This window comes from Phaseolus vulgaris, chromosome 10, assembly GCF_000499845.2.
Source record: "Phaseolus vulgaris cultivar G19833 chromosome 10, P. vulgaris v2.0, whole genome shotgun sequence".
NCBI classification, from domain to species: Eukaryota; Viridiplantae; Streptophyta; class Magnoliopsida; order Fabales; family Fabaceae; genus Phaseolus; species Phaseolus vulgaris.
Window position 1 is genome coordinate 43,245,372 of NC_023750.2, and position 24,969 is coordinate 43,270,340.

A 24,969-nucleotide genomic window follows, 5' to 3' on the forward strand; every position below is an offset into this window, starting at 1 on the left:
TGATGAAAACCAATCCATTGTGGTGAACATGCAAAAATGTTTGATGCACAGAACAATGGTGTTCAAACCTAAGTTTTAGTTTATTGTTCTTGAGCCATTCACTTAACACGGTGCCCTATTCACTAGGCCTCGAAGACTTTCCAATAGGCTTAGCTGTGATATAAATGTAATGACAAATTACAAATTAATTAACTCAAATGCATTATGTTACGTCTTTGGATATTTAATTTTCTCCCTGTGATTGGTTGTGTGGTATCATAAAAAAATCCATGCACTTGTTTTCTAACAACATCATCGTATTCGTATACCTATTTCCTTGTGGTTTGTTTTAATCGATGTAGGTTGTACCATGGGAACTATAATTTCCCATTAATATTCGAGTTTTCAGTTTTGTCTATATTGCATGTCGCAAAGCAAATTTGACTTTTTTGCTTCCATCACTATCTTCCTTTTTCATTTCTTATGAGATTCACGATTCATACATTTCACCTATAAATCATTTTTCCATTTATAAATTCTTTTTAATACTATCCAATTTGGTTGAAAATTAATATTATAAAACGTGATGGGATTTTAAAAGTGTTTGCTTTTCAGAATTATTGCTCACCCTTATCTTGAGTTATAATTAATTTATGGATACGTCAATGGGAGATCTTAACCCTTTATTTGGGGAATATGAAAAATGAAAAAATGTTACTCTTTTATTAATTTTTTTGAAAAAAAAAAGTTTTTTAGGACCCTATAAAAATTTCCCTCTTAATAGGGGAAAGGGGAACTTAATTTTTTCTGCTTTTGCTTCTTAAAATTAAATGTTTTTAGTAATATAAAAAAATGATAAACAATTTTATCACTAGAAGAAAATCATGAAAAAAAAAACTAAAATAATTAGTTATAGTGACTAAATTACATACCATTTTAGAAACTAAAAAAAATGTTTCTAAATTTGTTTATATTATTATTAAATAGGTTATAAATTGTTATCTAATTAACTACCAAGGTTTTAACTACCAATTATTTTTACCAATTATTAGTAGCAAAAACTTGTGTAGCTAATTAGATACTAATTTAGAAACCATTTAACAATAATAGAACCTACTTTAGAAACCAAAATTTTTTTAGTCTCTAAAATGATCTCTAATTTAGTCACTATATAGTAACTAATTATTTTTTGTCTCTAAAATTAGTTTTTATTTCATGATTTTCTTGTAGCGTAGGTTGTGAAAAAGTAATTCAGTAGAGTAGTTTAATATTTAATAAATATATTTATTATACAATTTATTTATTTTCATAGTGTATTCTTTCACTTATTCCTATAAAAACATGCCTTATACTTTTATTAATTTATTTTTTTGACTTATTTCACTTATAATTTAAATTCAGCAAATCTTTGACGTTATCATTTAAACAAAATTAAAAAAATTCGCTCTCTTTTATGCAACTAGATATAAAAGGAAACCTCTAACTCACTGTTACCTGAGTTTTTATCTAATGTAAAAAATAAAAAACCCTTTTCTTCTTATAAAAACTAAGATGATTTTATTAAGTAAATCAGAAAAAGCAAAGGCCTAACACTGCATAGAGACACATCTATATATAGTATTTGTAGTTAGTTGGGGAAATTAAGGTTAGAAATATTGTAAGATGAGGGATTCAGAAGCAGTTTGTGAGGTTCCTGTTGTAGACTTCACTGATAAGGAGTTGAAACCAGGTACAAGAAAGTGGGGTTCAGCATGTGAAGTGATCCGAAATGCACTTGAGGATCATGGTTGTTTCTATGCCTTGTATGATGAAGTTCCTATGGAACTTTACAACTCAGTTTTCACTCTCATGGAAGAACAATTTGATCTTCCATTGGAAACAAAAATGCAGAAGATCAGTGACAAACCCTACCATGGTTACTATGGACAACATGCTCATGTTCCTCTCTATGAATCCCTAGGGATCAATCATCCATTGACCATGGAAGGAATTCAGAACTTCACCAAACTAATGTGGCCTGCTGGATATGATCATTTCTGGTATTGTTTCAGATTCATTTAGTTATGTTGCTTCATTTTTTATTTACATTTCTAGTCATTATTTCTATATCTTTGTGAATGATGTTGTCTGATCATTAAAAAAAAAAATCATTCAATAGAAATCAGTTTTAAAGATAAAAAATAATTAGTTGGTATATTGATAAAATTAGATACTATTTTAGAAACTAACAAAATTATTGGTTTCTAAATTAATTTCTATTATTGATAAATAGTTTTTAAATTGGTATCTAATTAAAAAAAAATATTGATGTTAACCTCTCCAAAAAATTCACATAAAGACTAAAAGGGAGACCCTAAATGATAATTAGAGTGAGTTTAGTGTCCCTTTTAGTTTTTGTGTAGGTTTTTTGGAAACTAACATCAATATTTCTTGTAATGAATTTAGTTATCCATGTTTTTGCTACCAAATTTAAAATCTAAATAATTGGTAGTTAATTATATATCAATTTAAAAATTATTTATCAATAATAGAAACTAATTTAGAAACCAATAATTTGATTAGTTTCTAAAATAGTATATAATTTAATCAATATAAGAACTAATTATCTTTGATATTTAAAATTAGTTTCTATTTAATGATTTTCTTGTAGTAGTGTATAAAATTTTTTCCTAGTGATGCTATTGTCTCTAATTTTTCATGGTGTGAACAGTGAGAGTATGAGTATGTATGCAAAGCTGCTTGTAGAATTGGATCATATGACGAAAAGAATGGTGTTTGATGGGTATGGAGTGGAGCAAAGACACTGTGATTCCCTTCTGGAATCAACCAACTACATGCTTCGGAGCTTCAAGTACAGACTTCCACAGAAAGATGAAAATGATTTGGGATTGCATGCTCACACTGACACATCCTTCTTCACCATTTTGCATCAGAATAATGTAAATGGTCTGCAAGTCAAATTCAAAAATGGAGACTGGATTGATATTGATCCTTCACCCTTCATGTTTCTCATCCTCGCAGGCGATGCATTTAAGGTTGTTACATTTTTCACAACTTTTTATTTATTTATAAATATGGTTCAATTTAGGGATGATCCAATCCTTATACAACTTACCAAAAACAGTCGGCCAACAAACTACTGACCAAATTACTCTGAAACAAGAAACCCCAAAATCAACCACCAACAAACTAAAATCAAAACTAAGTCGAGTTTAGACAAATCATAAGTTCAAGACACCAATTTGAATAAGAAAAGCAAGCATATGAAATTTTAGAGGAAATCCAATACCAAACCTTCAATTGAGTCAAAGAGAAAGTCTTTAAATGATTCGTCACTCCACTTTTAAAAATGACATTGTTTCCAACACACTAGATCTCACTAACTACCACAATCCAGATATTCTCCAAGACCAAATTAACAGAATTAAAAACATTGCACTAATTAAACGACAAGAAATGAGAGTGAGGGTTTTCAGAGTCACCCGACTTCAACCCTAGCCACGCATAACAGAGACTCCACACTAACCAAGCGAAACGACGAAAAAAAAACAAATGAAAAGAATTTTCTTCTTTTTCCATCCATGAATATGAAAATGTAATGAATGATTCATATAAATTTGACAGAAACTTGGTGTTGTTCTTGAACTATTATCAGGTTTGGAGTAACGATAGGATACACTGTTGTGAACACCGAGTGATCATAAGTGGAAAGAAAGAAAGGTATTCGATGGGACTGTTTTCACTAGGTGGGAAGATGGTTGAAACACAAGAAGAGCTTGTTGATGAAGAACATCCAAGGTGTTACAAGCCATTTGATCATTATGAATACCTAAGTTTCTGTGCAACAAAAAAGGCCCTTCAATCTCACTCTCGAATCAAAGCATTCTGCGGCATAGACTCTGCTGATCAGAACTGAAAATCACATGACAATTGTCTTGTGTTCATGCACCTTCATCACAAAAGGTGGCTTTCTCACTTGGTTCTTTGTATTTGCATGCTGTTTTTTATTTTATTTTTTAGTTCATTAATCCTATTTCTCAGTTTATTTTTTCTGTCATCACAATTCATGAATCTCAATGGACATTATTGTTGAATTAATTTTAGATTATATATCAGTTATGAAAATAAGATGAATAAATTATATATATAGCTTTTGAAGTTATTACGTAAGCGCTTATGTAAGGGTTGAACCCTTATGTTTGGTGCATATAAAATTGTGACCTTATTAATTAAATAAATGTTGTGTACATTTCCCACAAACATTATGTGAAAAACTCTGATCCTCTCTTTCAATTGTTCTTATTGTTTTTATCTTATCTCTGATATCTTCATCTGATTTATCACTTTTCACTTCATGTAAAAGTAAATCTTTAAAAGAAATTTCAAATTTAATTGTGCTCAAATTCAATGAAATGTTAATTTTTATTTCTAATTTATTTTTAAATAAACACTACAAGAAAATCATGAAATAGAAACCCATTTTTAGAAACCAAAATAATTAGTTACAATAGGAATTAAGATAGAGACCATTTTAGAAACTAAAAAAAATTGGTTTCTAAATTAGTTTCTATTATTTTCTATTATTGTTAAATAATTTCTAAATTGGTATCTAATTAGCAACTAAGGTTTTAACTACCAATTATTTAGAAACTATTTAGCAACAATAGAAAATAATAGAAACTAATTTAGAAACCAAATTTTTTTTTAGTTTCTAAGATGTCTCTAATTTAATTACTATTGTAACTAATTATTTTGGTTTCTTACAAATTGTTTTCTATTTCATGATTTTTTTTTAGTAAGATTGCATGAATAGTTGGATTTACAACAGAAAAAGTATCTTTATTGGTATCTTTATTTCTACAATTCATTTTAGAAAATATTCAAAATTGTTAGTTTCTAAACAATGCACGATTTTTTTTATTAGGAGAATTTTCCCAACAATCTTATAGATTAACTATGAATATGAAATTTTTTATATATAAGAGAAGCTTAAACAACTAGTTTAAATAGAAAAAAATTACCTTCCAATTTGAGGATATTTATAATATCACACTTGCAGGATTCACAAATAATATCTCTATTATCCTGATACTCATTTTATGGTCATTAAACATAAATTATCTCTATACTGAATTTCTTAACATACCACATATAAGTTATGTAAAACGTAATTTCTTATAAAATATAATTCCGACTATGTTCAGAAAATAGTAAATATTTCGAATTCACTAAATTACAACTCAGTAATTATAATTTTCATCTACTAAAAAACATTTAATTATAATATACTAATAATAGTAAAAAAAAACATATTATTATTTAATCACTAATTATTATAATTAAAAATTACTTATTTTATAACAATAATTACTTAAAAAATCGTATAATAGTGTATTAAGAACCGAACAATATGATTGTGAAGACAAAAACACATTTTGAAGTATACAAGTCAAATCTCAACTTTTTCGATTAAGAAATATAGAATCTTATAGAAAAACTAGAAGATTATGATTGTTTGAACAAAACATATATAAGGAAAAAAAATCAAATTTTTTATCCAGAAAAGGAATAAGAAACACAAAATCTGATATAGAACCTGGAAAACAACATCACATATCTGTAAGAGGGAAAAAAAGCAAACAGTGAAAGTTATTGTTATCCATCTATTTCTGGAAGAGGCAGAGAATAAGAAGATAAAAGTTTACAATCTTAGAAATTATGAAATTTTATACTATAAATGAATGTAAATTTTATTTTTTAAACTATTTTATAATATTGAATTAGGTTTATTATTTCTTAATATGGTATGAGAGTCATTTATAGTTTATCATAGTAAGAGTTTGATAGTGTTTTTAATAGATTCGATATTTTCTTTCATTAATGTTTTGGAAATGGATATGGTGCTCCAACAACCCTAGATTTCTCTATGCAAAGATAAAAAGTATGTTTTACGCTACAAGAAATCAAGAAATAGAAACTAATTTTTAGAGACTAAAATAATTAGTTGCAATAGTAACTAAATTAGAGATCATTCTAGAAACTTAAAAAAAATTGGTTTCTAAATTAGTTTCTATTATTCGTAAATAGTTTCTAAATTGATATCTAATTAGCAACCAATGTTTTAGAAACTAAACAATTGGTAGTTAAAACCTTGGTTGATAATTAGATATCAATTTAAAAACTATTTAACAATAATAGAAACTAATTTAGAAACCAATTTTTTATTTAGTTTCTAAAATGGTCTCTAATATATTTACTATTGTAACTAATTATTTTGGTCTCTAAAAATTAGTTTCTATTCCATGATTTTCTTGTAGGGTTAATTGTTATAAAAAATAATTTTTAAATCATCATTACACACTATCTTAAAAATTAAAAATTTGAAGTAAAAAATGTGTAATAGATTTATCAAGCATTATTTTAGTAATTAAATGCACTAGAAGGCTAATGAGGAAAGAAAAGATAGTTTTTCACAAACTACAAAGGTAAGAGGTATAATTAAATACATATACCATATTTGTGCATTGTTTATGAAGCAAGAAAAATGGTCATCCCCTAATATATATATATAATCTCACCGTTAATAAAAAGTTGTAGAGAAATAAGTACAACTAATACTTTGGAAATATTAATTTCCTAACTCGTTAAATCATTCCATTTTCTATAACAAATTATTTATTTTTCTTAAACTTTTAAACTTTTTCCATTCCTCAAATTGTTAGTTTGTAAATAAAAGTAGAAAAAATAGGTTTGATCCCAAGTATTTTTGTTAATGATAGAGGATAAAAAGTTGCAAAGAAACTTGGAAGGAACGAAGAAAGGAAAAAGAGAAAGCCAACACTTTTTAAATTTTGATAATTGAAACTATTTCGCTATGATTGGGTCTACATCAAGAAATTTTATTTAAAGGGAATTCGTTAACCGAATCTAATTTGCACTAATTTTTGGAAAGAAACTAAGGATAAATTTTTGTTTTGGAATTGAAAGATATAAATATTTTTATTTAAAAGAAAAACTAGAATATGAAGAACAAAGGAACTAGCAATATATAAGGAGAACTCTATTGAAGTAATTGGGAAAGTTTGGAATATTTCCCAAGTTATTTATAATCTTCAAAAGTGTTTGTTATGTTATCATATATTTTTCTATTTTTTTTTTATCATTAACATGGTTCAATGAATTGTATGAAGCTATTTTTAGTTGTGTGTTTATTTCTTCGCATTTCTTTAAAAAAAATTATTGAAGTTTCTAAAAGAAAAATGCGATTTTAAAAACTTTCAAGTTCTTGTTAGGGTTTAGCGTTAGATGTAACCAACTAAACTCTTATGTAATTAGTATTGTTTATATTTATATGTCTTTTCATTCAATGTTAGTAATGATTCTTATGATTTGATCATCGTAGCTTGATATTTGATTTATTCGATATTGACAAATATTTTTTGTAATCTTGAACAGAATCAAAATACCTAATGAAGATTATATTTAGGAATGGAACTTGACTCAATAGTTGTCTTAAATTCTTGTTGTGAAAGAAAGTTTGCTTATTAAGTGTTCAAGGAATTATCGCTTAATATGAAGATTAGGCTCATTTTACTAAGGAATTAAGGTTTGATTATATTTCTAAGGTGACTTTAACATTAAATTGGAAAGAATTTGAGTAATTATATACATAAGAATGAGATTCAATGAAGTATAACCCTAACAATAACCTATCATGTCATTTCTTATCTATATCCATAGTCAAGATTCAATGTTGCAACCAAAAAAAAAGAAATGTAGTTAATAAAAAAAATATCCTAAAAAAAAAATCAAGTTGAATGAAGGAGGGTCTCATGAAAAAATTTAAATACCTTTTTTTTTTACTTTTTTTCTCTACATGTATACACGCTCTAGTCCATAAATAAAATATTTTGAAACTCTAAAAATACATCTCTTACTTTTCTAAAATATATTTACTATGAATAGAAAAACAAACAATATATAATTCATTACAGTAATCTACCAAAAAAATTCTATCACTCGTGTTGACAAAAAAAAGGAGCCTAATCTATCGCTTTTGGAAGTTGAAGGCCTTGATTGAGACAGCAAAAATAATAGCAAACAACCCTGCAAAACCAGAAACCATGATTGCAGAAACTCCTATGAAGTCATGTCTGAAACCAAAATAACTTCTTAAGAACTCTTGCACTGAAACATTTTCTAATTTCATCACATTGGTTATATCTCCAAACTGTGAGGCAACCAACCCATATATGGTCCATGCCACAGGACATGCCCAGTAATACCACCTCCACCACACAGGAATGCTCTGTTACAAAAAAGTTAACAAAAGTGAGACATCATAAATCTTGAATTCCTTCATACATATTATGTATTCAAAGTTATGAAGCTCGGACATGCCTTTTTAAATGGTGTATTCGTGTCAGACACACTATTAGACACCGACACTTGTACGACACTCGCGTAAAACACGTATCCGTAAAGTATAAAGTTCAAAAAATAACTGAAACATACTTGTACACATAAATTCATAATTATATAATATATAGATCCTTGTTCCCGTGCTCTACATTTTAGAGATTATATGTATTTCCGTGTCCATATCCGTGTGTCGTATCAGTGTCCGAGTGTCCGTGTCAGTGTCTATATTACATGTGTCTATGTTAGATAGATTCAAAGTTTGGCAATACTTACAGGTCGTGCAATGACAAATCCTGAAAACAGGTTCCAGATTCCATAAAATGCAGAAGCCACAACAGAAGCAACATGGTGATTTGGTGTGACTGCCACAGTCATCATGCCATAGAAGGTGAAGTAGCACAATGTGAAGTACATGAAAAACAAGTACCAAAAAAACTTCTCTAAAGTCCATTCAAATCCCATCATGGAATACACTATGACAGAATATGTTGAAGCTTGCACAAAAATATAAGGTAGCTCTATTAAAACCTGTGACAAAAAGGAGTGATTTGTGTTAAAATGGGTGTGTAAATTATACTTCCTTTATGAAAAAAAGTGATCTCATTACTTGTGCAAGTGCATAAGGAAATGCAGAATACATTCCCGCAGCTCTTTCTCTGTAAAAAACAGTTCTTCCAATGGCTACTACAGGTTGTACAGAGGAAGAATTTTGGACACCAACAAAGAGAACAGCATTATACATTGAACCCAGGGCATTGAATAGGTCCTGTCTTCTAGAGCTGCAAGCCAATGAAAGGAATCAAAACTTGAATACAAAAGCAAAATTAGCTAAATTTGATAGATTATTTATCTTTTTAGAAAAGTTTTCATGTTAGACATCACTATGACATCTCAGACTAAAATCTCAAGTAACAACAATCATCTGTATCACATGAAAAATGTATTACTATTTGCCTTACTATTTTCAAGTTACAGAAATTTGACTTACTATTTGCCTCCAAGGTCCCAAAACATAGTTCCAAACATCAGAGCTGTAACAGTAGTTGAAAGAAATCTGACAGCAGTATATGGTGGATTTCGCCAATATGACCAATGTTGTTTCCATAAGCAAGCTATACATTGAACCAAAAGTGACTGAGCGTATTGAGTAGGAAACTCAATATCTTTTGATCCATGACCAGGGTTGCCAAGTTCTGCTATAAGTTGCTTGTTTCTCCTGAAGAATAGTCATTAGTGTATAATAGTCTAAGCCTTTGTCCAATATGAATCCATACACATACATGTGTGTATGTGTAAGTATAGTTAATAGAAGTTCCTACTATACATATTAGCTTACCTATAGAGCTCAGAATTTCTGTATATTTCATGAAAATCAACACCTAAAGTAAGTTCTTGTGCTGGAGTTGTGACTTCCAACATCCATGTTGCTGGGTTGTAGCCATCTTTGATTTTACTAACCCCTTCAATGCTCTGGCCAATACAAAAGAATGAAAAAGAAGTAAATACTAGCAAAAGTATAGGTATCTACTTTAAATAAGAGGGATGATATATCGACAACCTGCTCTACTATACAACCTCTGATTGATGATATAAAAAAGAATATTTTTGTTATTTCATACAAAAATTGAAATTTTAGACAAAGAAAGAGGATTGTATACTGGAACAAGGTTGTCAATGTATCATTTTTCTTTAAATAATGTTGAATTGAAGAGTCACCAACCTCAAAATATTTGATCAATTGGCTAGATTGGCGTCCCAATGGCCCAACATATATTTCTTGTCCTCCACGCTTCATTAGGAATAACTAAAGTAACATGTAGCATATGTTAAACACAAAGCCTAATAGAGAAGAACTATGAAACACTTCTTGAAATATCTTATCATACCATTTCTCACCTCATCAAAAGCTTCAAATATGTCTATGCTTGGCTGATGGATGGTGCAAACAACTGTTCTTCCTGTGTCAACTGTGTTCCTGACTGTTCTCATAACAATTGCTGCAGCTCTAGCATCTAACCCAGAAGTAGGCTCATCCATGAAAATTATGGACGGATTAGCCACTAATTCAACTGCTATTGTTAGCCTCTTGCGTTGTTCTGTTGAGAGACCACTCACACCAGGCAACCCAACCAGTGAGTTCCTCAGTGGGTTCAACTCCACAAGTTCCATGACTTCCTCTACGAACATCTAAAACCACGTTCAAATCCGTAAGTGACAACAATTATTTGTTTGCCTATTGATTAGTCACTTCAGATCAAAATGCCAATTCTTTTTATTAGTACATTCTTTTTATTAGTATTATGAAGTGTACTTTAAATCTAATTCAACCTCATAAAACCGACTTAAAACCGACTTATGAGGTAAGGTTTGCATTCACTTATATACTGTGAAAGACTCTAATCTCTAGTGGACGTAGCATCTCCAACAATTAGAGTACAACACATTAACTTTGTCCATTGCTTTGGACGATATTAGTTTAAGAAAAAGGAAAAAACCATAAGGAGTTGTGTTTTGACTCTTGAGTTGTAGCTAACCTTTCTAGTCTTGGATTCAACTTCTGCTGTCAAACGAAGCCATGCAGAGTATACCAAGGACTCATAGACGGTAACATGAGGAGAGTGGATATCATTCTGCTCACAATAACCAGAAATACGAGCAAATGTTTCTTGCCTTTTGGGATAACCAGAAACTTTTATGTTTCCCTCAATATACCCACCAGTTTTTCTTCCAGCTAAAACATCCATCAATGTAGTTTTACCAGCACCACTTACACCCATCAAAGCTGTGAGAACACCAGGACAAAATGCACCACTCACACCTTTCAAAAGCACCAATTTCTCCTCCCTCACACCTTGCTCCTTCATTTCCTGCCAATCCCAAGGATCATGTTTTAGGTAAATTTAACTAAAATCACTATTAGAAACCCAAATGTTAGTTATAACTTTCAAGTGACTTACTTGTGGCATATCAACAGAGTACACTATTTGATCAAATGTGATGGAATATGGTTCAAAAGGAAGAACCATTCCTCTATTCTTTCTGCGGCTACAACTCACAACAGAATTAGCACTTCCACAACTTTCTGCATGACAGTGAAAAAACTGTTCACTTAAGCACATACACTGAAATTCAAAATAGTAGATATAAATAAGATATATCACCTAAGCATGTTAATTCTTCTTCTCGAGCTCTCCCATTAGCCATGCCACCTTCTGATTCAGTTATTGTTGCCTGTGGCTTATCAAATGCTGCAAAAACAATGTATACGTGTTGATCAAGCTTTGCTTTGCTACAAGAATCTTGAAGAAACAAATGTGAAACTACTCACGATTTAGGTAAGAGAGAGCCAAGGTGTACATAATGTTGAAGAGGAAGATAAATCCAATCAATGCCCCAATTCCTATCCAGTACCAATATGCATGTGTGAAGAACCCACGAGACTCCAAAATTTGAATTCCCAAAGTCTTATTTGAATTTGGGGTGAACTGTAATTGCAAAACAAACATATTAGGCTCATACTTTTTTAACATAAAGTAAGTAATCTCTGTAGTTGCTGGTTAAAGAAATTACGTGGTTCCAACTATTTCCAAGGAATTCATTCACCACTATTGCATTCTGTCCATACATTAAAGGTGAGATCCAGTAACCCCAAATCCACCACTTCTTGATATCATCTATTTCATTTCCAGTTAAACAAAGAAGCATTAGTATCAACCTATGAGGCTCAGACACATCTCTTTAATATCGTGTCCGTGTTGGACACACGTATCAGACACCGACACTCGTAGGACACGTATTTCTAAAGTGTCCAAATCAAAAAATATTTGTTTAATTTCTGACAATTCTAATACAATTTTAACATAATTTTAAAACAAAGAAATACAATTTTAGAGATTATACATATCTCAGTGTTCTTGTCAGTATCGCATAAGTGTCTAAGTGTCTGTGCATATCAACTACCATTATGAGATGATAGAAACAACTTCGTGGCACTATTAATTGAACTTACTTTTTGACAGAACGAAGCCACCCAATGCAAAAAGAATGAGAAGTGCAAAGGACCCAAATGTGTTAGCCACAATCATGTTCCTACCAAGTGCTGCAATAGCTCGGAACAAACCAGAAGACATTTGGTTTATCAGTAGTAGCACAAGGTACTGCTTTAAAAACCTACATAAAGAATGAGAGTTCAAACCAAAAGTAAAGACTACAAGCAAATAAAGCATAAATGGTGTTCATTCAATCGAAATAGATGAAGGGAACACGTTTACCTCCCAACATTTGGATCAAATCCTATAACGTAGTAGGTGAGAAATACCCAAACAGCAGCTTCTAAAAATGTAATAGGGATCTTGAGGATCCATGAGGGAATGGCATATGCCCATGAAGGATAAAATAGAAGGTCTCGTTGCTTGTAGAAAATAGGAAGCTTTACAATGGTCATTGAAATCTCAGCCAACCCATTAAACATAAGAATCACTACTGCGAAAAATAGAGCACCAGTATAAACGCCTCCATCACCCATGTTATCCCGATGCATCTCAGTTCGCAGAAACATTGTCATGGTCAATATTGCCAAGGTCGTAAGCTATGCAAAGCACAGACAGAAAAATCAAAAGTAAGCAAAATCACTATAATTTCAAATATATCAGCATTGAACGATTATAATTCAAAAGCATTTATCAGTAGCCATTCAAAGGTGAAACAGAAGAAAAAAATGTGCATTGAAAGTTGTTTTTGATGTAAACAGAAAAATATGGTTTTAGAAAAAGTGACTAGAACTCACCTGGAACAGCTTGAAAAAGTAAACAAAGGAATTCCTTTTCATGAGCAAATACTCTCTTGAGATGTTAGCCTTCAACAATTCCTTCTTGTTCACGCCATACCTTTCAGTGGTTAAGGCAGCTGGGTGGTTCTTGGACTTGTCAAATGGAGTTGCAAGCTGTTCTCCAATTCTCCTCCCAACATGGAATGACTGAAATGCCTCAGCAAATTCAGTAACAGTTACAAACCTGTATGGTTCATCTCTGTGCATCCAATACTGCTCTTGATCCTTTCTTGAAGTTACCTGTGACAAGACATCAGATTTATGTGCATGGCTTGTTAGAAAATTATGTAAATTCATTTTATAATGTGATTCATATGAAATAGATGTTGTGCTTTGGATTTTCAATATGATTCAATAAAATAAAAGATTAATGCAAAAAGTTATATATCTTATCATACTTAATAAAACCTTATCCAATGAAAATTAGAAAAGAATAGGAATCTGCAAATAAGATTGTCTCATTGTTGGTCATCAATAAAGGGTGTGACAATAATAGAATTGTCAAGAGATAGATTGAGAAAAGGAGATTAAAGAAATAGTTCACATAGAAAATCTCATGAATCAAAGTAAGTGTTGTGTTTATCTCTAGTTTGTAAGATTCTTACTATGATAATGTGCGTTATTGTTTATTACTGTAAACTTTTGATTTTACATCGCTTTCAGCAAAAACTTCAAACGAGAGATGCAAAAGAAAAACTTTGACTTACTTCTTGTAGAAAGTCAGCAACACCTTTCCTCTCAGGACACTGGAAACCAACAGATTCAAAAAATTGAAGAACATGTTCACGGGGTCCTTGGTAGACAATTTGACCATCAGATATAAGAATAATGTCATCAAAAAGTTCATAAGTCTCTGGTGCTGGCTGGAGTAAAGAGATAACTGCAGTTCCATCAAGAATGTGAACATATTGCCTGAGAGACTTCACAATTTGAAAAGTTGTGGAACTGTCTAAACCAGTGGATATTTCATCCATGAACAGAGCATTTGCTGGTCCAACCAACATCTCCCCTGTAGTAACCCGTTTCCTCTGTCCTCCAGATATACCGCGCAACATTTCATCCCCCATCATTGTATCAGCACATATATCCAACCCCAAAATCTACATAGTATCAAAAGTAAACAATTTGTCGGTTCATTTCTAATTTAGATTAAAATTTGTCATATTTGAAGGCACCATAAGCATATATTTATACTATTCTTTGAAGCATGTTACCTTCAGAACATAATCTGTTACCAGACTTGCCTCCTGGCCTCCGGTTGCAGCTGCCTGGTATATCACAAGACAATCAGATGCAGAGATATTATGTCCATGGCTACAGAGCTAGCTTAAATTAATGCAACATGAACTGATCATTTTATCTTCTATTAAGAAGAAGTAGACTTTAAGCATAATTCAACCTCATAAAACCTATAAAGTGAGGTTTGCATTCACTTATATAGTATGAAATGTCTTAATCTCTAGTCGAGAGTGACAGCTCATGCGCGAGACAACATATTATGAATGGTCCAATAGCAGGTGGCCTGATAAGCCCAACAAACAATCGCTAGGATAGGCTCGAAAATGTATACCATATTAAGAAAGTGGACTTTAAGTTTAACTCAACCTCATAAAACTGGATTATAAGGTGAGGTTTGCACCTATTTATATACTATAAAATGTTCTAATCTTTAATCGATAACATCTTTTTTACCTTCATGTAGACATCAATATCCGGGTCAGGCTTGATCTTTGCTTCTTTTTCTCTTCTGGCCAACTCAGATAGCAAGTCTTGATCATAACAAATAACAAATAGTGAAGAGAAGCCACACATTAAACACGAATAAATCGGTAGGGTGAAAGTAGGCATGGTTTGATTAAAAAGAAAAGGCAAATGGCTAACCATAACGTGTTCCAACTCCTTGGCACCTTGCTGAGAATGCCAAGGTTTCCCTCACTGTCATTTCTCCAATATGAACATCATTCTGGCTAATATATGCAGCTGTTCTCTGAGGAACAAACTCGTCCATTCCATGCCCATTATAAGTCACTCTCCCAGATGCCTAGAGGACACAACAAAGCCATCTAAATTAAACCAAAAACTACCACCTTCTAATACACAAAAGTGGAAACAACACAAAAATTGTTTTTCACCTTAAGATTTGGATCAAGTTTTCCTGACAGGGCTAAAAGGAGTGTGGTTTTTCCTGAACTTGGAGGACCCAAAAGCAGTGCCATCCTGCGAGGTTTGATTATTCCACTCACGTCTTTAAGGATAGTAACATGTTTCTTTTTGCCTGAGAGAATATGGAGAGAAGTAAAGACACTCTAAACAAGCAGAGAGAGAAAAATTGTAAGAGAGTGAAGCAAACTCAAACAAAGAAACACAAAAGTCAGAGGCTAGAATCTTCCAAATGTACCTCCACCATATTAGTCACAAAGTTCACAAAAGTAGGCAAAGCTCTGCTTCCCACATAAGCCTCTGCATCAACATGTAAGTGCTCATATCGAACTTCGATCGTTGGAATATCAATCCCAACTCTGAAAAAGCACATTTCAGAAACAAAATAAAAACACAACAGAAACCATATCACAGATTATCATGATACATTGACAACTCCAATATACAACGTATTCTCGTCTTTTTATATAAAAAGTTGAAATTTTAGACAAAGGTTAAATTGTCAATATATCATTTCTCTTATAAATAATAACACTTCAAAAAGAAAACCAAAAATTGTAAAAGACAAGCATAAATCTTTACCTATCAATCCGTTCCTTGAGCTTCAACAGAAACTTCTCATTATCCTCTTCAGCAACATTGATCAACCTGTCCAAAAGTTTCTGTCTTTCTCGAAATCCAAGTTCAGTTATGTCAATCTCACTGGCGACACCACGTGAAGTGGTCAACAGCCCTTTCTTCAAACGGTTGTAAGTGGGGAGTTTCTCAAGTGCAGCCCATTTCAGAGCTTCTTCATCAGCTCCCTCTTCATGCTGAGATGACCTCGAAAAACCCTCCATTATGCTCCTTCTCCATGCAGTAGAACTGCTCGCACGTAAACTATTCCTTGCTCTGTATATATCACTCCCCTCCATCCCCTCTTCAAGGAAACTACAACACCACAACCTTTGCAACTTCACACATGCACTCACAAACTTCTATGATGCGAGATGAACACTAAAGAACAGTGCTTTTTATAGCTAGTTCAAATGTACAGCAGCAAGAGCAACTGCTAAAGTAAATATGAAAAAAGAACATTAGTTTTCTCTGATGTGTTCTCAGTTTTCCTAACAACGAAAATGGAAAGTGTGTGGTTATATACACAGATAACTGTTTATTCTTTCTTATGCAGAAGTTTTGTTCTCAACTTAGAATTCTCTTTGCCCAATTGTGTTCTCACATTGAAGTAGGAAAAAGTCAAAACTAGTTTGATAAACATAGCAGGTGGAAGGTGTATGTCCTGTGAGAAACCCCTAGAGTCAAGCCGTTGCATTAATGCATGCATGCTATTTTGGTTACTGACAATGATAGTACTTCTTCTTCTACGTGTTAATGGCCGGTATTAGTGCTACAACCGAATTTTGCTTTGGATGAATGGATGTTGTTGAAGGTTGAAAGTTGAGTCTCATTAAATGCATCTCATCTCATTTACCATGGTAATACTTTTCACTTTCTCCTGCAGATTGTGTCTTCCAATCACTGTGACAGTGAAGTTTCATATATGTAGATTCATCATAAATTTATCTGCTCTGAAATTGTCTGTATTAATTACAGTTTTAAATACAACTTGAGATTCGGACACGCTTCTTAAATGCAGCAGGTTCCGTGTTGGATACATGTATCGGACACCAACACTCAAATCAAGTATCTAATTCAAAAAATATTTGTTGGATTTCTGATCATTCTAGCACGATCCTAACACATATATAGATTCGTGTACTCGTCAACTACCATTTGATTTTATTTAAGATGCAGTTAATTGTATAAAGATCATAGAAAAAGAGATATGGGTGGGAGAGTTTATAGATAGTTACTTCAAAACAGTGTTTGATCAAAACATTTTTACTTTAACATTCTAATGTCAAAAAAATAATTAGATTTACGTGGAAGATGTTGATCAATTTAAGAAGGGCAACGACAATCTAGAAAATTAGGTAGGGCATTCTCGAATAAGTCCAACGTTAGGAGGATCGAATCTAACGTTTAGCTTATGTGGTGGACCAACTACACGATGTTGGCTAAACTTAGTCTATTGTCGCATGAGAAACACTAACGGTACAGTTTTTTTTTTCTACAAAAGGGAGCTGAACGTTCACACCAAAATCCACCCGAAAACCATACTAGACCAAACACAACTCACATGGAAGAGTTTGGTAGGTTACCAAATATTAGGTTTTATATTTAATGTTTTATGTGCAATAAAACAAAATCTCATATTACTTATCAATCAAAATTAAGACTAATTTAAATAGGTCTACTAGTATCAATAATATAATATTTCATATATATGAGTCTAATTGATGCACTCTCTTTTCGAAAAAAATTTAACCTCAAATTCGTTGAGATAGGATTACTAGAGTCAATCACTGTATTCAAAGTATTATCTGTTTTGGAACTTGGAACTCCGTTATGATCTTTTCCTTACAAGTCGTCTTGAAATATTAAGGAATGAAGATGTATTTAAATTGTCTTTGGCGTCGACTCCTAAGTGATGTAAGACTATTGGGCGTAATGGAACAGATTCCAAAAACGAATTCTCGATCTCCAAGGAAAAAGTAGTTTAAAAAATGAACCATTATTTCCTTAGCCCTGGGGGAATTTGTTCCCCTTAGAGCTTAACTTGGAGACTTGTTTCAATACGCTCAATAGTCTCACAGGAGTCGAGGTCAAGGATAATTTAAATACATATCTCTCTTAACTTTTAAGACATCTTTTTAAGGACAAAATTCACTACAAGAAAAGCATTAAATAGAAATCAATTTTATAGACTAAAAATAATTAGTTAGTATATTGATAAAATTATATATTATTTTAGATACTAAAAAAATTATTGGTATCTAAATTAGTTTCTATTATTGATAAATAACTTCTAATTGATATCTATTTTTGTTGTTAAAATGGTTGTTAAAACTTAAGTAATTAATTAGATACCAATTTAGAAACTATTTATCAATAATAGAAACTAATTTAGATACCAATAATTTTTTTAGTTGTATCTAATTTTGTCAATATATCAACTAAAATTAATTTCTATTTAATGATTTTCTTGTAGTGATCGTGACGGAGCTCCGAGCTCTAAAACAGATAATACCTCACTCACATGCGGTGATTGACTTAATAATGTCATCTCAACAAACTTGAGGTGAGGAGCAAGTAAGAAAATATGATATGAGTAAATTTTGTAAATATTGAACAAAGAGAGAATGAAATGAAAGATTATCTATATACTATTAATACACAAAAATGTGCTTGAATTTTTTTAATCTCTCATACATTTTTAAGTTTGATTTTGGTCGTCAATAAAAAAATAAAAAAAATCTTCTCTAATTTATTTTTTTTACTTTGTTATTGGTTTCTAAATTTGTTTAAATATGACTTTGAAAAGTGAAAGAAAGTGATTTAGATAACACTTAGAAATAAAAATTTATTCTGAATAAAAAACAAAAAGTTAAATATTAAGGATGAAAAGAAAAATTAGAAATTTATTGGAGACAGAAACATATTTAAATTTTTAAGTTTTATTTTTTTCTACAAATACTTTTATTGCAGTCTATTTACAGAGAATGTTAAACTTGTATTTTCCCATGAACACTTCAGCTAAAATTTGAAAGTATTTGATTAGGCGTATAAAAGTGGCTAATAACCCTCCTGAAAACCTTTTTTAAGCTCATTTTACTTTAAATAAGTTTTTTTTAAGCCATCGAGCATCTCAACTCAATTTTTAGAAGATGCAGTTCAAAAATAAGGCACAATAACAGTAAATCAAGCCACCATTATGCAGTACCACAACTCACATCATTACAGAAAAGTTCATCAAGCTAATTAGATATGCTTGCACATGTTTTGATACCTAATGATTTTTACTCTAGTTCCTACAAAGTTTTCTTTATCCTTTAGTCTATTTAACTAAGTGGTCTGATTTTACTATCTTATTACAATTTTTTTGTCTTTATTATATATAAAGATTACAAAATAAGTAACTTTTTATATGAACTAAAAAAACCATGATATTTCATATGCCAAAAACATATTTGATCCTGTAAGATATAGAATTCTATGGAGTAGTTTTGGGTGTTGAGAGTTTATATCCAAAGAATGCAGGAAGCTAAAAGAGTATGATATATTATGCTTGATTATACTTCATACAATTTTTCTGTTTGGATTAAACTTCCAATCCTAACATGTCGTGTATGAAAGAACTCATAATCTATGTAGTCCAAACACTGAGACAAACACGGATACAAAAATACGTATAATCTCTAAAATGTAGGATACGGAAACACAAATATATGAATTATATAAATTGACAATAAAGATTTAAGAATTTGTTTCTTATTTTTATAATCATACTACAAATTTATACAATAAGTTTGAGTTTTTAGAAAATTAATATATTTATTCTTTTTAAAATTGTGTTAGAATAGTGCTAGAATTGTCAAAAATCCAATAAATATTTTTTGAATTGGACACTTCACCAATACATATCTTACATACTAGTGTCGATGTCCGATACGTGTGTCCGACACGGACACGCCATTTAAAAAGAATGTCCGAGCCTTACAACTTATAATCCATAAATAAATCCATTCCTGAGAGCAAAGATCGGAGAAAAAAGCATAAGAAGTTGAAGAGTGTATAACCAAAACAAAATTCACTTGATTATTCAGTACGTGAGCAACCTCATACAAAATAATACATCCACCCAAAACTCTTACCTACTTTTCATACATGGGAGTACAACAGCTGTTGTTAGTCAGTAATTCTTAAGTTTACATTACTCTACATCAACTTGCTCATTCTCTTTTGCAGAACCACCATTGATACCAGGGACTAGTTCAGATTCACAAGCTCTAGAAGACAATCTTTGGTATCTGAAAGTTGGGAGAAGCTTATACTTTCCAAATGTCAGAAACTGACTCAGCTTCTCATAGCTCCATCTTTGTTGAGTATACACCACAATTGCAAGAATAATAGCAGTCAGAGAAATAGCAATATCCCCAAATTTGGAGTAAAAATCCAAATTTGGATTGACAAATTCAGAGTCCTCAGAGAAGTAAGGATTTGAAACTGGAGCCCGAATGCAATCATATATATGAGGAAGAAGTCTGACCACAGTGATTCCAACAAAATATAGTTTTCTGAGAGGTTTGCAATCGATATGCCAGAATAGATTCCCAATAATTTGAGGAAGCAAGAAAAAGTCTTCAACAAGACCAACATATTCCTCCAATTCTGTTGCCCATCCCGGCAATGGATGAGAATTTCCTCCATCAACCAAATATGTCTCTCCTGTGAGATTCTTCTTGCTGCTCTTTGTGCCATGAATTATCAGAACAATAACATACCCTATCACATGCATGAAGAAGGTACAAAGAAATACCCTTTTATCACTGGGGACTCGATGTGGCTCAAGAGGGGAACGTGTTTGCAATCTGATGCGAGACTTCCATACCTTCTGAAAAAGTCGCAGAGTTATCAGCAATGATACAATCAACAACAGTTTCACAGTGTAATCAATGACATGGAGCCACTCACTGCTCTCCAATTCACTAGATGACACATCATAAGATTCAGAAACCATTTTCTTAAAGAGTGCCTCTGCATCTGTGACCAAAGGAATGGTATACCCAAGAGCTTGAACACCTAGAACCACTAGAGAGATATATGGAAGAGAATCCGCACTATGCTGTATATAAAACAGTTGGCTTAAAATGCACCCAATTGCAAATGAAAGTGTCAAGAGTCGAAGAATCCCTTCAACACCTCTGCGTGAGAGAACATCCTCACGTTGCTTCCTGTATACGATTGGAAACGTTTTGAGTTTTATTGGATCGAATCTAAGGGAATCATCATCACTCCTTTGACTTTCTATTGATATTGTGGCTCTGGGATCGACTAGCCACCGAGTTGTGGTAGGAGGATAAGCCACAACCACCTCAATCAAACAGTCCATTCCAGCCTCAAGATCATAACTCTGATATAAGACGTTCCATGAAGCTCGCACGTCTCTGCAACCAATTAGATACATTTTTCCAACATGTGGATCATAAAGACCCTCCAGAAAAAGCACAGAGAAGTTACTGTAACCTTTTCCAGCAAGACTGAGTTGTGCAGATACATTTATAAGAAGTTGTTTTTCTGTATATTCAGCAGCCGTAGCATGATATGGCGTTTCCTGTTCAGATGTTGAACCATTTTTAGCATACCAATAGCGTCCAAACAAGGGACCAGTGGAGAGAATCTCCAGTTGAATGTCAACTCTTGGGGTCAAGACATTAGCCAAATGTTCAGGAAATCCAGAGACATGATAAGTGAGATCTTCTGCAAGAAGAGACAGACTATCTTGGAATGCCTCATTGTCCTCAAGTTTGGGGAATGTTAGCAATGATTTCTTGATGACAGTTGTAAAACTGAAGGGCTCATTTTTTTCTAGGACAGCACCAGCCAAAATAGTTTTGGAGTACTTGTAATTTGGGTTAGTGAGCTTGAAATAGTTCCAGAGTTCTGAAGGTAGCACAAGTTGCTCAAACGATAGTGGAAAGAAGGCACTACTGTTACTAATGGGAGACATAGTTCCCAAAATAATACTATGTTGCTTTAAGGAAAAAGTGGTAGGAATATACATAGAGATCCGAGTATTACAGTTACTCCCTTTGGCATCAACAACTCCTAGGCAACCAACCATGCAAAGCTGTCCACTAGAAGACTTCCAAAACCCTTCTGCAGCAAGAGACGTGCTAGGCCCAGATCTTTTTGCTGCAGTATACTCATTCTCTGATGGAGAAACTGCTCTGAAAACAGTTGATACCCTAGTAGAACCAGTATTACTCTTACCAGCTTCTTGCTCACAGATAACATCCTGCATATAAAGTTTAACACCTTGAAAGCCTCCATCAGTTGATTTGATTTCCTTATCTGACAAAAAAGGACCTAATTTACTGCAGAAATCATCTGTGCCATTACATCTCCAGTTTGGCACCACAGACAAAGGTTTTTCTCTAGTAATTTCTTCAAGGATTTCACAAAACCTTGCCCCTTTGTAGACACTGATGCCATCATCCGTCAGGTTATCTTTAACTGGGTACGGATTGCATGCTTTGGATACAATCTGTTGTGAGCCAAATGTGTACTTTGCTGACTTGCCCAACTGTGATGACATGTGAACAACATCAAAGTATTTAGAATTGGACTCCCGGTTCAAGCTTCTTAGCTCTCCACTGATCATCCTGTTTGTTAATGTGAATGTCATTGGATACCGAAGAACAAGCAGAATTTGATCATCTTCTGACAACGGTATGTCACCCGGATTCTTCATCCATTGCCACGGGTTGGCAGGGTCAGCCTCTCGAGTTGGAAGCATAGTGTTCCCTAACAAACACAATACCCTTTCCCCACCATTTTTCCTTGATTCAGTGTAAATCCCTTGAAAGGGGATTGAGAGCTGAGAATGGCTGGGCCACAAACGAAACTCAGGATTCCCATCAAATGCATTGTCCACAAAATTACCATCTCTAGTAATGCCAATCACCATGAAACCATTGATAGGAATTGACTTCTTCAAGCGGTGGTCAAGATCAACATCCGATACCCAAAATGAGACCAAGTTCATCGAAGCACGGTCTTCAGACAAGGTTCCAGGAGATTTGCTAGCATCAAATGGCATTATGGGAAACTTACCCCCATCCTGCCTCCAATCCCCATTCACAAAAGAAAACTCTCCTTTTATACCACTAACACTATATTCATATCTCAATTCAGATGAAGCAGACAACACAGAAGCACACTGTTTCTGAACTTCACTCATGCGATCATACTTGAAGGTCACATGGGAGTTCCTCTCAAAACCATACATTCCCTCAGGGAAACGTGAATTTGCGTGAACAAGTACCCCCAACAGGTCACAAACACACCAAAGGACAACAATGGCTGAAAATGGAAACTTCATGATTCCGGGTGACAAAAGGATTCTAACTTTTCCTGACAAATCCCGAAAACTAAATGACCCAGATGGTTTTTTTGTCGAGATTCAACGAAAAATCGAACTCCATTACATCCACGACACGACTACCACTACTACGCGTGAAAATGCAGGCAGCACAAAAAATCAAGCACAGATCAGAGTGTCAGAGAAGATCTAAAGAGACGAAACAAAAACATTACAAGTCAAGACAAACTCATCACCAAGTCCAAAACAAGTGAGAGGACAAACCTGAATCAGACACGGATCAACAATGGACAGTGAAAAGATGAATTGATTTGGATTAGGAAATAGGAACATAGAAAAAGAAGCAACAATGGACTTTAACGTAAGATCAAAGACTTCAATTGAATTGAAGTAGAAGCTTTTGCCTCTGCTTGGTCTTCCTCTTCCAGATCCAAACTATTTTTTTTCCTTTTTTTTTCATTTTGGAAAAATCGAAAGACAATATTCATTTTTTTTTTAATTTTCAATTTCTTAGTTTGGTGGCGGGTATTTATCATTTATCAACCACATTTTTTTAGAGAATATTTAAAGAAATCGAAAGGCCATGTATGAACTAAATTTAATAAATCCACTGTATCTGTTAATTCTTTATTAAATTATGCTTGCTTATACATAATTAATTAGTATAAGAATAAGATAAGAACAAAACAAATTACTATTTAATATTTGTTACAGACTATAACAAACCAAAAATTATTATTGTACTATATGTAAAATCAAATGTTGATAGAATACTATATAAATTATATTACTGTCAAAAAATATATGAATTATATCCTCAGTAAAAATATAAACTGTTTTTCATGAGATAATGATAACAACTTGCAATTTTAATAAAACTTAATATAAAATTATAATTTAATAAATGTTTTGTTTAACTATTACATGAATTCTTTGATTTTTTTAATGAATGGTTTCAATTTGAAATTGTTGAAGATAAAATTATAAAGTTATTTTGAAAGAAAAGGAAATAGAGGTATGTGTATTAATTGGGTAGGGTATATTTAATAAATATCCAAACTCAGTAGGGCCTCTTGGCTTAAATAGGGTAGGGTATATTAATTGTATTAAAATTGTATAATTGTAAAAAAATGAATATTAAGTTTTCATAAATATCAAAATTACTTGTTAATAAATATATGAGAATCAAAAACAGGTTTAAGTAAATATAAATATATACATTTTGAAATAACCTTTCCAAATTATATATATTACAGAATAATCATTATGCAATAAAAAAAATCATTTTAAAGAATTGTAAAATTCATTATATTATTTTATACGTATTTAATGTTCATTTTTGTTATGTTTCTTTTATTTTTATTTTTCATTAATAGAATATTTTGACCTTCCACTTTATTCTCTTTCAACTTTGGTATCTCTTCTAAAACCTTTGACTTTTTCTGTTCCTCTTGCGTTACGTTTGCCCATACAAAAGCAACCACCTATCATTTGGTGAAAGGTCAATTTTTTTGGGAAAAACAAAAAAAGATAATAATGTGAGATGAATTTAAAATTGAAATAAATAGATTTAATAAAAATTACAATCAAGGATTGT

The 24,969-nt window shown here is 32.1% G+C and overlaps 3 protein-coding genes across 5 annotated transcripts; 1 reads left to right on the top strand and 2 right to left on the bottom strand.

The window, feature by feature from the left end:
* Positions 1 to 1,545: 1,545 nt before the first annotated feature.
* LOC137819674 (probable 2-oxoglutarate-dependent dioxygenase AOP1) lies at positions 1,546 to 4,272 on the top strand. The gene is made up of 3 exons (XM_068623593.1): positions 1,546 to 2,018; positions 2,690 to 3,014; positions 3,635 to 4,272. The coding sequence occupies exons 1-3, from the start codon at positions 1,642 to 1,644 to the stop codon at positions 3,893 to 3,895; spliced, it is 963 nt and encodes a 320-aa protein (XP_068479694.1). The 5' UTR covers positions 1,546 to 1,641; the 3' UTR covers positions 3,896 to 4,272.
* A 3,535-nt stretch (positions 4,273 to 7,807) lies between these two features.
* On the bottom strand, positions 7,808 to 16,810 carry LOC137818821 (pleiotropic drug resistance protein 1-like). The gene is made up of 22 exons (XM_068622438.1): positions 15,971 to 16,810; positions 15,627 to 15,747; positions 15,361 to 15,534; positions 15,110 to 15,269; positions 14,921 to 14,997; positions 14,443 to 14,496; positions 13,936 to 14,328; positions 13,187 to 13,468; positions 12,672 to 12,988; positions 12,410 to 12,570; positions 11,971 to 12,074; positions 11,729 to 11,885; positions 11,562 to 11,648; positions 11,358 to 11,482; positions 10,935 to 11,267; positions 10,297 to 10,587; positions 10,121 to 10,204; positions 9,737 to 9,870; positions 9,389 to 9,616; positions 9,008 to 9,179; positions 8,674 to 8,928; positions 7,808 to 8,287 (listed from the first exon to the last, which is right to left on the bottom strand). Exons 1-22 carry the CDS (start codon positions 16,300 to 16,302, stop codon positions 8,027 to 8,029), a joined length of 4,302 nt encoding a protein of 1,433 aa, XP_068478539.1. The 5' UTR covers positions 16,303 to 16,810; the 3' UTR covers positions 7,808 to 8,026.
* A 3,253-nt stretch (positions 16,811 to 20,063) lies between these two features.
* On the bottom strand, positions 20,064 to 23,938 carry LOC137818468 (uncharacterized). Of its 3 annotated transcripts, none has more exons than XM_068621915.1 (2): positions 23,637 to 23,938; positions 20,064 to 23,500 (listed from the first exon to the last, which is right to left on the bottom strand). In XM_068621915.1, the coding sequence occupies exon 2, from the start codon at positions 23,370 to 23,372 to the stop codon at positions 20,202 to 20,204; it is 3,171 nt and encodes a 1,056-aa protein (XP_068478016.1). In that variant the 5' UTR covers positions 23,373 to 23,500; positions 23,637 to 23,938; the 3' UTR covers positions 20,064 to 20,201. The 3 variants fall into 3 exon arrangements, with proteins under 3 accessions (XP_068478016.1, XP_068478018.1, XP_068478017.1); XM_068621917.1 differs by having other exon boundaries at positions 20,064 to 23,497; positions 23,637 to 23,876; XM_068621916.1 differs by having other exon boundaries at positions 20,064 to 23,561; positions 23,637 to 23,875.
* Positions 23,939 to 24,969: the final 1,031 nt, after the last annotated feature.

Excerpts from the sequence above, each read along its gene's own strand:
- LOC137819674 (XM_068623593.1), top strand. The coding sequence starts at position 1,642 with ATGAGGGATTCAGAAGCAGTTTGTGAGGTTCCTGTTGTAGACTTCACT. Across the intron at positions 2,019-2,689 it reads GCTGGATATGATCATTTCTG|TGAGAGTATGAGTATGTATG; the intron begins GTATTGTTTCAG and ends TGGTGTGAACAG. Across the intron at positions 3,015-3,634 it reads TCGCAGGCGATGCATTTAAG|GTTTGGAGTAACGATAGGAT; the intron begins GTTGTTACATTT and ends AACTATTATCAG.
- LOC137818468 (XM_068621915.1), bottom strand. The coding sequence starts at position 23,372 with ATGAAGTTTCCATTTTCAGCCATTGTTGTCCTTTGGTGTGTTTGTGAC.
- LOC137818821 (XM_068622438.1), bottom strand. The coding sequence starts at position 16,302 with ATGGAGGGGAGTGATATATACAGAGCAAGGAATAGTTTACGTGCGAGC. Across the intron at positions 12,989-13,186 it reads ACTTTTTCAAGCTGTTCCAG|CTTACGACCTTGGCAATATT; the intron begins GTGAGTTCTAGT and ends TGCTTTGCATAG. Across the intron at positions 10,588-10,934 it reads TTGAATCCAAGACTAGAAAG|ATGTTCGTAGAGGAAGTCAT; the intron begins GTTAGCTACAAC and ends ACGTGGTTTTAG.